We start from the raw sequence: 11,745 nt of genomic DNA on the forward strand, positions 1-11,745 counted from the left end.
ACTAATTTTTTTAAAAATCCAAGCTTCATGCCCCATAATCTGTTAAAAGCAGAATAGCAAATATTTAGCAGGGATAATTGTGGAGACCAGGAACACAAATACAAATCCTTAACCACACAGCAACCTCAGAAGTCATATAATTCATCACATTGGTGACTCAAAAACAGAAAAAAAAATTAATACAAATAAATGTGCTTGGTAAAAATTAATACAGGATCCAATAAATCAGGGTCCACTTTTCAAACAGTATAACATTTGGGTGACTTATTGCAATAGGACACCCTAACACCTCAACACACTGGTTAGACAATGTGCATTATCCTTGCCATGTGGGGGGGGGGGGGGGGCATGGCCAAGACATCAAGCTAGCAGGACGTGTGGAGGTGCAGCTCCGTCCAGCTAGAACTGATATCAGTGTGATTAATATCACAACAGTCCCCCAAAAAAAGAGATAGACGGGGGAAGACTCCCCCGAGACCTGGCGAGGTATAAAAAAGGGTCAAAAAGCGACAATAAGGGACAGAAATTCACAGCTGGGCCGTTGCAGCTCTAGAGCTTTCACATACGTGTGGCTGAGGGGAGAGAGAGATATATATAGATGTTATGGTGGGTAAAAAAAGTGACAAAAACCCTCCACAGTAAAGCATATAGAAATGGAAATATTACTGTGCGCTCATTTGCATGTCTTAGGTCTGCACCCCCGCCTTTCACCATTATCACCCAGCGCTCCCACTGCAGCAAGGGAATCTGGGAAATGACATGCAAATGAGCACATATATATTTTGAAGCAATAGGTGGCACTGTGTGCTCTTTCATGTCATTTCCCAGAATCCCTTGCTGCAGTGGTGATAATGGTGAAAGGCAGGGTTGCAGACCTGTCTAGGCCCCGCTGCCACAGACAGCGGGCCCGCACTGCATACAGGCAGCGCGTGGAGAGGCACTTCATGCTATCTGCGGTCTGCAGTGAACATGTTTCGGCGCATGGGGGGCGTTACCAAAACGGGTCGGGTGGGCGCGACCATGACGTGGAGGGTGGGGCCATTACACACACAGGCACACTAACAACACTGCAGTCAGAGGGTTCTGAGAAGACAACATGCCCATATTTATATTTCATGTGCTCAAAAATTACATTTTCGTTTTGCATTAATGTAGCAATGAGAGAGGGAGTTAGCTGGTGTCAGTGGTAGATGCGTACAAGCCGGCAAGCAGCTCTCCTCCTCCCCTCCTCATTGGCTGACTCGTGCACCACGTGACGCGCCAGCACTTAATCACCAGAAGCTTGTAACTTCGGCCGGCTGACGCTTCACAGCACGCAGTCAGCCCCGTCGGAAGGATGCAGCGGGGACCAGCAGACTTGAGGTAAGGGGCTGGTGGCCCGCACACAATTGCGCGTGCCGCAGACCGCAGCGGGTCCTCAGCCTAACGCTGCGTCCATAGAGGGGGGAGCCGCACTCTTCCGCACTGACGCCGAAGCTCGTCTGCGCAATCAGGAGCAATTGCATGAACTAGCCAGCGTGCGCGATCGGGAGGTGGGGCACTGACGTCACTGGGCCAATAGTCCGCGATGCGCCGAAGTCAACGTCACGGCACGTTGACGCTGCTTCGCTCTGATAGGAGGTTTTCAGCCGACAGCGCGCTCAGAAACAGGTTCTGCTGTCTGTTGAAAATCACTGCGCCTCAGCACGACTGCGGGAGCCCCCTCTGAAGACATCTTCATTGAGGATGACAGGGCTCATCGCGGAGCGTCCGCACGGGGCTCATCGCGGAGCGTCCGCACGGCTCAGCGCTGACTGTCCTTCTGTGGACTCAGCCTAAGACATGCAAATGAGCATACACTTATACTTCCATTTGAGATATAGATATACACATTTTAGAGATACGCGTCAGCCCTCACCTTGACAAAGACTGCGTGGCAGTCGAAGCGTTGGTTTTATTGCGGAATAAATTTTCTATATAGAGAAGACCGTGTGCCTGGATTACTCCTTTCTTCATGTGGTGAAGTCAGACAGGATAAAAACATCAAAATATAACAAGATCCAACACTCTCCTATTATAAACAACAAAATCCAGGATCACTCCTAAGAAAAACTGATGCTACTAAATGAATACTAGCCAGTCCCACACAAGAAAGCCAAATCCATAAAGCACAAATTGTATGTCCATAAGCATCTCTTCCGTTCACTATACCACACGTGTACTAATAGTATTATAATGACACCCCTTAAGAGTACATGGCTAATGACTAACACGGGTAGGGGCTAGTTGTGGTAGGGAGGAATGAATAGCAGTGATACCGCCGTGTCTCCTAACAAGGAAGCACAGGCTAAGTACACCGCTACCCTCCGCCACTGCCCTCCTACACCCGGTGTCAACCACGGACTCAGGAATCCTCTCACAGAGGTAGGGGAAGGGAGATAACTCACAGTCTTGACTCGCCGAGCTCCGGTCTGCGATGACGTCACTGGACTGTGAACCGGAAGAGGAAATCAGCGTGCTCCAGCCCAAAGGTAAATCGTACAAAAATAGAAGGTTGCGAGGCGGTTCACTGCTGCCGCCGGGGTATGAATGCAGACACGCAATGAATAATAAAAAAGTATTTATTTGTGCATATTACACAGAAATTCGCTGCAGAGCAAACTCTGACGCGTTTCGTTCCTAGCAGGAACTTTGTCAAAGTGTACGAGTGGACGGAAATATATAAGAGACAAGGTAGATCATCTGCGGCCAAATAGGCTCAATTCGGTGGACATGCCCGACGATAGCAATATTCTGGAGAAAAATTAAAAGACTAACAAAGAGAATTACGGGACTAGACTGCCCACGGACTATAGAGACAGTACTAATCCTAAAACCGATAGAGGATAGAGAGAGGAATGTAGACAAACTTATGATACATATTCTGTCCTCAGCTAAGGCAGTTCTAGCTAAAAACTGGAAGCAGAACGATCCATCGACAATAGCATGTCAAAAACAAACCTAAATTATATTGATGTAGCCAGGTTCCCCCCCATTTGCTCCGCGACCCCCGTTACCTCCGCTGCCGGGAGAAATGGTGGGGGCTGCCTGAGCCAAGCGGCAGCCCCGAAGGCATTCCAGGAGGGTGGGGGCCGAGCAGGGAGCGCTCCGGTGGCCCCCGGCGGCTCCCGCGAGGGGCGTCTCCATCTTCATTGCGGTTGAGCATGCGCAATGGGTCTCAGCAGCCGGTGGCCGTTACGGAGGTTGGCGCATGCGCAAAGGAAGTGTGCGCGAGGCGGCCAGTGGGAGAATAGCTCCCAAGAAGAATACAGCCCCCAGGGTGCACAGGGGCAGAGTCAGGTAACGCCAGGTAGCCAATAGGGCTGCATGATCTCCCTGCAGAGGAGATTGGATACATTTTGCGCGCTGAGCCCACGCTAGTCGGTGCCAAGAGAGGCTAGGGGAAGGAAGTGAGGGTGCAGGAGTCAGTGACTCACTGCACTAGGCCAGCAGCCCCCTAGGCTCCAGTTAGCCCTGAGCCACCCAGTAGGTTGTGTTGCTTCAGGGACAGGCCCCAGAATAAGGATCCTGCCCCTTACTATCACAAGTGCTAGTTAGGGACACAGCGGACACTGCGCTTCCCATCTAGAGGCTTGGGATTAAGCCTCCTCCGCAGAGAGAGAGCGGAACTGTACCAAGGGTGGACCGCCCTGACCGATCATCTCCCCGGAGGAACCGGACATCGCTAGAAAGGTCATCTGATCCTGTGCGAAGACCCTTTAACGCCCAGGTGCCGTCGCACTGGACAGGTAACGTTCCGCACGTGCACACACGAGTACTCTCACATAGAGGCAGCGCTGACCACGGGACAAGGGGGGTTATACTGTGGACACGGTGTGGGGGTACACGGTGGTGGGTGTGGGGATTACGTGATATCCTTATGCAGTGCTAACCTTGAATGTGATTGGTATACGTTATGCGCATATATGCAGTAAAGCCTGTCCCGTTTCACAACCGTTTGCTTACCGTGATTGTTTCCTGTGAGGGCCTCCTCCCACCCCGTTGGGATCCCACCCAGGTGGAGGCGTTGCACCACGAGATTGTTATATGTATGTACCCCAGGCTCCCCGAGCGGAGGCTTAGGCTCCTGAGAGCCACACGGGTATACACAGCAGTAGTAGCGTCTGTATTCACAGGGAATACCCGTTACATTATGATAATGGGAAAATGTACCCGTTTAATCCAGGACAGATATGAAGGATATCTGGAGATATGGGTACCATGGATGATCTACTGAGAAGCTAATGTTTAAAAATGATCTATTCATTCTATATCTAGCCAGTAAAAATGTGACGGTAATAGGAACCAAGCCAAAATCCAAATGTGTAATAAAAGTATAAATGGATGTACCGGTACTGTAAACAGTCAAGATGGAAATGTACCCCCCCCCCCCCCATCTATTTTTTCTTTTGTACCCCTTTCTCCCCCTCCCCTAAATAAAACTTGTAAAAAAGAATAAAATACAAGTTAAAAAAAAAAAAAAGCACGTGGGTACTGTGTGGTGGGATAAATATCCCCATATCCCACTGCAGGACGTACACACCTGCCATGCAATGTATATATACTGTACCGGTGACCCAGCTGAAACGTGCACACAGAAAGTAGTAACTATCAGCAGCGTGCAGGGAAAGCTTGTCACACTGTCACACTGTCACACTGCCATGCACAGGGAGAGCTGGGGGTGAAGTAGCATGCAGGGGAAGCTTGTCACACTGTCACACTGTCAGGCACAAGGAGGGCTGGGGGTGAAGCAGCCTGCAGGGAAAGCTTGTCACACTGTCACACTGTCAGGCACAGGGAGAGCTGGGGGTGAAGTAGCATGCAGGGGAAGCTTGTCACACTGTCAGGCACAAGGAGGGCTGGGGGTGAAGCAGCATGTAGGGAAAGCTTGTCACACTGTCTGTCACACTGGCAGGCACAGGGAGGGCTGGGGGTGAAGGGGCAGCAATCACAGGGGTATTACCTCTGAGCAGGGACATGGTGAGACCTGGTGCAGGAGACAGAAACACACACTGGGAAAGTAAAGGTCACCCCGGCCTGTTGTCCTGCAGTCTCAGTAACCGCCTGCAAATTCAGCACCCTCCTCCTTACTAACTATAGCCGGAAGCCAGTCCTACGTGGTGGCCACACGGTCTGGATACCCCTCCCACTTACTTATCTACAAGCTGAAGTCATCCTCCTCACCCCCCCCCCCCCCCCCCAGCTCTTAATTATAGGACTACCTCATATTTATTTTGGCCAGCCCCCTCCTCTACTCCTACATACTGGCAGATTAACCCCAACACTACAAGCACGCAGCATCCCTATACTGCTTTACACATTTCCCCTCCACACTATACTCCCAACTTTGCACACAGCTCCCTCCTCCCCATGATGTAAGGCCTCTCCCTCCCCTCCAGTCATGCACCCTCCCCTCCAGTCATGCAACCTCCCCATAAATTACATTATGTAAGGCCTCCCCCCTACAGCCATGCACCCTCCCCCTTCCCATACACTACATGATGTAAGGCCTCCCCCCTCCCTCCCTCCTCCTCCTCAGTAGTCCTGGTCACCTCTCACCTACATTTCCTCGGGTGGCTCTGAGTCTCACCCTCCCAGGTTATAGGGATGATGTCTGCTGCCGGGTAAACACATCTGCTATCACCACCACAGCCCTTTAATCCCCTCCCCTTGTGTGATTGTAATGGAGCTCTCACAGACCACAGAGAGACACAGAGAGAGAGAGAGAGAGATTCACAGAAGTAATACATGTGACCAGTGTTTTTCAACAGGGCTCCCCGCATCTCTATAGGGTTCTCTGCAATTTGTGACTGACTGACCTGGGTGGGTGTGTGTGTGACTGACCTGGGTGGGTGTGTGACTGACTGACCTGGGTGACTAGACTGACCTGGGTGGGTGACTGACTTACTGACCTGGACCTGGAATTTTGGAGTTTACACTCAGGGGTTTCGGGTTTAAGCCTACTACAGTAGATGTTGTTCTGTATTAGCTAAAATATGGAAATTGCCTATATTTTCATTTGAGGGTCCTCTTGGCGCTCCTCCTGGTTTTCACCAGGCCCTGTGACCAGGAATGTCTCCCAAGGGCGGTAGGCCCACCCTGCCAGTCACTATTGTGACAGACTATATTTTTAGGGCTATTGTTGAGCTGTTTTTTTCCCCCTCCTGCACCCCATCCCTTATCCACCAGGGTCTCTACCAACAAGGACGAATGGGCTCATTTCTTTCTTATTCATAAAGAATTAAAGATTTATAACTGCCCCCACGATGGGAAAGTGGCTAGTTTGGCCGATGTAAAACTCGTCTCGCTCAATGTCAAGTGCCTACAATCTAATGGTAAATGGAGACTTGCTCTCCAAGAATTTAAAAGAACAAAGGGAGATATCCTTTTTATACAGGAGACCCATTTCAATTTCCGTGACCCCCCAATACATTTTGGAAGGCTTTTGAGCAGGTGTATTATTCCTCATTCTGCAGCAAAAAAAGAGGATTGGCAAGTCTACTTAGAAAAAGTGTTCCTTTTACCGCCGAAAAGGTGGTGGTTGACCCTGAGGGTAGATACTTGATAATATATGGCTCCCTGGCAGGCTCAGCAATAACGCTAATTAATCTCTATGCCCCCAATGAGAATCAGGTTGATTTTATGACGTTTCTGGAATCAATTGATCCGCAATCTCTGTCCTCTCTGAGCGTAGCAGGCGATATGAATATGGTCCTCTCCCCTGAAGTTGACAAATCTACCGTCCCGGGCCGCACACAATTGATTCATACCCAGAAAACGGCAAAAAAATGTTAGAGATCTTATAAAGGAATTTTCCCTGACAGATATATGGAGAGCTCAACATCAGGGCCAACGGGACTATACTTTCTATTCGTCCCCTCACCAGACCTATTCGAGAATTGACTATTTCCTGGTCACCAAGAATGTTCTCCATGCGTCCTTCTCGATAGCGGCATCATCGAAGAAAATCTCACACCCTCCCCCCCCTCTAGGCAGTCAGTAGATAAACGGGGTGATGATTATGGAGAAGCTGACGGCTTTCCTGAAGCAATCCACTGAGGAATTCTATAGAGTTTGGGACCCTTGGCTTGGGAATTGAGTTAAGATGAAGATTACCGTGCTGGAATGATCTGATCTAATCTGATGTGAAGGTTTTTAGACAGAACCCCTCCGAGCGAGGCAAGAATAAGTAAATTAGGATACTATGCTCTCGGAGCAGCAACTAGAGGATATGTGTGATATTTCTCGAGAGCCGTGGTGGATGGGGGTGATGAGGGGCACTCCCCCTTCTACTCCCCCCCTCTCCCCTCACCAGTTACTCTCCTGTATCTTTTTGTTTATTTTTTACCCTCCCTATATATGGATAAAGTGCGGTTATGCCTGGTGTCTGCCCAAGTTATTCAGGCGTGCCTATATATGTTTACTCAAGCTGTCCACAATAGTTGGTATTTGGTTTATGTAAATGGTCAACCCTATGATTATTATTCTGATACCCATATGTATGATTATTGTTGTATGTTGTTATTTATCCTCCTTTTCCCCCTTCCCCATTTTTTGAAAAACCCAATAAAAATATTTGAAACAGAAAAATGCATATTTCAATTTAAATATTGATTTTTATTATGTATATTTATTTATAAAAGGTTTTACCAGGAAGTAATACATTGAGAGTTATCTCTTTGTTTTCAAGTATGTCCTGGGCACAGAGTTGTGATGGCAAATACAGTACATGGTTACATTAGGTGAACAGGGTTATACATTATATATAAAGACATTGCATGCACAGTTAAGGATAAAAAATGTTATAGGAGTATGTAACAGTTACAGACCAGATTAAAATGAGATAGCTTTAGTTTTGAAAGAACTTAGACCAGTGGCGGCTGTGAGAGTCTCCGGTAGACTGTTCCAGTTTTGGGGTGCACGGTAAGAGAAGGAGGAGCAGCCGGATACTTTGCTGAACCTTGGGACCATAAACAATCTTTTGGAGTCAGATCTCAGATAAGAGCTGCATGTGGTAGGGGTGAGGAGCTTGTTCAGGTAGCTGGGTAGCTTGCCCAGAAAGTATTTGAAGGCAAGACAGGAAAGATGAACTTTGCGCCTAGACTCAAGTGTTGGCCAATCTAGTTCTTTGAGCATTTCGCAGTGATGTGTGTTGTAGTTACATTAGAGGACCAAGCGACATATTGAGTTGTAGAGGGTGTCTAGTTCTCTAAGGTGAGTTTGGGGTGCTGTGCCGTATACTATGTCCCCATAGTCTATAATTGGTATTGGCATCTGTGGTGCGATGCGCTTTCTGCCCAGCAGACTTAGGGAGGATTTTTTCCTATAAAGCAGGGGTGCACAGCAGTTACAGAGGCCCCGCTCTCTTCCCCAAAGCATTTAAATTAAATGCCGGGGGTCCGCGTGAGGCCTCTGTTCCTCTTTTGCCTTGACTAGACGGCTTCGGGCGACGCATCGCCATGGCAACAAGATGTCAAATGACGCCGCAGGGTCACGTGACGTCACATGACCCTACGTTATCATTTCTCATTTGAGACAAGGTAAGGGGGGGCGCGAGCGGTATGGGAGAACAGGCAGGGGGGCGCAGGACAAAAAGTTTGTGCAACCCTGCTATAAAGTACACATAGTTTGGCATAGGTTTTGGATGTCAGGGTATGAATGTGCAACCCAAATGTTAAATGGGAGTCAAACCATATGCCCAGATATTTAAAACTAGTGACGGGGGCTAGGATGGTGTTAGAGTTAGTTCTGATCTGTAGCTCTATCATTGGAAGCTTTAGAAATTTAGCCCTGGTCCCAAATACCATTGTTACAGTCTTGTCAGTGTTTAAAAACAGTTTTTTGGGGAAATCTAGTTTGTTTCAATGAATCAGACTGAAGTATGTGTTCAAGGTCAAAGAGGCTAGGGCTGTGTGCATACAAGATTGTGTCATCCACATACATGTGTAGAGGCAGTCCTCGGTTATCCAACGGAATTCGTTCTGGAAAGTAGCGTTGGGTAGTGAAACCGCTGTAATCTTGTTCCATGCTAATCAGTGGCGGTGACCGTCGGATAAGGCATTCCGGTGTCGGAAAACGGCCCCATAGGATTGCATTGTAAAGCGTCGGGATATGCCATCCATCGTAAAGTGAAACGACGGATAGCGAGAACCGCCTGTATTGAAGCACCCTTACAAGCTGTAGGTAGATCATTGATGAAGACTGAAAAGAGGGCCCCAGAACAGAGCCTTGCGAGCACTGGGAAACCGAGCCCGTGGAGGGAGGGAGGGAGGGAGGGGGGGGGGGGGGAGATATCCAAGGGGTTGGAGCTAGAACCCAAGATACACACGTTAGGGATCTACCCGATAGGTATAAGTGAAATCAGTTTAAAGCATGTTTCCCTATTCCAGAGCACTGAAGTTTATTTAGCAAGGTAGCATGATCAACAGTATAAAAGGCCCTTAACCAGTGAGTTGTCACCGTTCCATTCCACACTGGATCTCATTGCAAACTTTTAGCAGGGTAGTTACCATGGTGTGTTAGGCTAAGGCCCCGCTCCCTCAGTCAGCGCGCCCGCACTGCATGCAGGCAGCGCGCTGAGAGGCACAGACCGCTATCTGCGGTCTGTGGGGAGCGGGAGCGGCAGCCGTGGTTTGAGCGGAGGGACCCGTAACTCCCCCCCCCCCCCTCCCTCCCTCCACGGGCTCGGTTTCCCGGGCTGCAGGAGGGAGCTGCTGAAAGGTAAGCAGCTCCCGCTCCCTTCCCCCACAAATGCCCTCCTCACACACGCTGACACACACACACACACACACACCACCCCCTACCTTGTGGAGGAAGCTCTCTGACAGCTCCCGCCCCCGCCGCTGATAGGCTCATCAGCGCACCACGTGACGCGTCACCGCTCGGGATCACAATTTTCTTGCATCCCCTGGCGGCTGACGCGTCACAGCGCGTTGTAAGCCGTGCAGCCAGGGGGGACTGGGATCTGCTCAAGAAGGATTCCCCTGCTGGTGAGGAATGTGCACGTGGCCGCGCGCGCCGCCGGACGCAGCGGGACCAAAGCCTTAGGGGTGAAAGCCAGATTGGAATAGGCTAAGGAAATTTGTCTTGGAATAGTAATCGCTTAATTGAGCGTAAACACATTTGACCTTTAATTTGGTTAGTATTGGGAGAAGAGAGATTGGCCTGTAGTTTTAAACTGTATATCATTGATAGTTTTTTTTCTCGAAACAATGTATTTTAAATAGATAATAAAATACATCTATCTATAGCTAGATATACGTGGATGTATGTGAAAAATGAACTTTACCACGATTAAATGTACCCTAATGTATATAAATTGGACTTTATTGGAAATAAACTTATTCTAGTAATATCTACAATTTACTTTGAATAAAACAACTCTGGAGAACAAACATATGATAAAAATAATAAACAAAAATCAATGGGAGACGCCAAATCTTATTTATTCCAAACTATGTCTTTATTTTTTTTTTCCAGTTTTGTCCACAGTTATATGTTACAGCGGCTTCTTAAACATTTCCTGCACATAAATCTAACTTAAATAATTGTTCAAAAGGGGGGGGAAAAATAAGTCTTATTTAATGTATGATATACAACTAAATATTCATCAGTGCCGGTTTCCTTAAAGGTAAATAGTCTAAAATATACAAGTCAACGGGTGAAAAATCATCTACCTGGGATGTGGTGGAAGGTACTGTATAAGGTATCACTTAATATTCAGATGCCATGCATTGATGTGAGAGAAAATGGGAGAATTGTACATTTTTGTAACCATGTATCAGAGAGTCTCCCCGATCCTGTGTGAGGTATGGCATGTATAGCACTATTTTACAACTGTTATTTTGTATGTTCAAAGCTGCAATACCATCTACTGTACTCTGGATGACTATTTCTGGAGCGACAGGTTGATATACATACATTTTTATCTATAGGCTTCCAGAGCAGTTAAAAACACAAATAGGCAGACACCCATGGACACACGTCATCTCATTTTTAAAGTAAAATATTTGATCAGATAAGCCTGGGAAATCTTATTTAGACAGGATTCTCTTTCATTTTCCATTGGTTAGTAACACAGGTTTGCAGTAACTATTAGATGCCTTTTCTATTAGTTACAGAAATCATAATAGAACAACGAATTGGTAGCATTTGCTGTGCTAGGTAATTGTAATGCAGATTGTTGCAACTCAGTGTAACACTAAGAAATAACTAGCAATTAATCTGTGATTTTATTAACATACACAAAATTAACATTGTTTTTTTATTTCTAATAATAAAACACATATAACAAACGCGATAGACGCACGTTCCATCTCTTTGGCAAATGGCTCTATAAATAATATTTCCACAATGCGTACCATTCTACCCTTACAAATTCCCTAAGAATAATGATCAGTTTGCCAAAAAATGTGTCACGTTCTAATCCAGAGGTTCTCAACTGTAATCCTCAAGACCCTTTCCCCCTCCCCAAACAGGTCAGGTTTTCAGGATATCCCTGCTTCAGCACAGGTGGCTCAGACTTCGAGGTTAGGGAATAAGACAAATGTATTCATTTCTAAACTGCAATTCGTAGTTCAGGTTTGAATAAATAAATGAGGTAGAAAAGGCATTTACCCCCCCCCCCCTCCCCTGCCAGCAATTCGGCCCCATTCCTAATGATTTCAAAATCTCTAAATAGAGTTTTCTTGCTGATTAATGGTGACAGGACCTCCCAACCCCCAAAGC

General features: G+C 47.4%; 1 protein-coding gene across 1 annotated transcript in view; it reads right to left on the bottom strand.

Moving 5' to 3' along the window:
* Positions 1-5,187, bottom strand: part of ACAA2 (acetyl-CoA acyltransferase 2) — a 37,420-nt gene extending 32,233 nt beyond the window's left edge. The window contains exon 1 of the mRNA XM_075586171.1: positions 4,982-5,187. Within this exon, the coding sequence (XP_075442286.1) occupies positions 4,982-4,997 (16 nt within the window). The 5' untranslated portion in view covers positions 4,998-5,187. The remainder of the gene's footprint in view (positions 1-4,981) is intronic.
* Positions 5,188-11,745: the final 6,558 nt, after the last annotated feature.

The sequence above is a fragment of the Ascaphus truei genome, chromosome 1, assembly GCF_040206685.1.
Source record: "Ascaphus truei isolate aAscTru1 chromosome 1, aAscTru1.hap1, whole genome shotgun sequence".
Classification (NCBI taxonomy): Eukaryota; Metazoa; Chordata; class Amphibia; order Anura; family Ascaphidae; genus Ascaphus; species Ascaphus truei.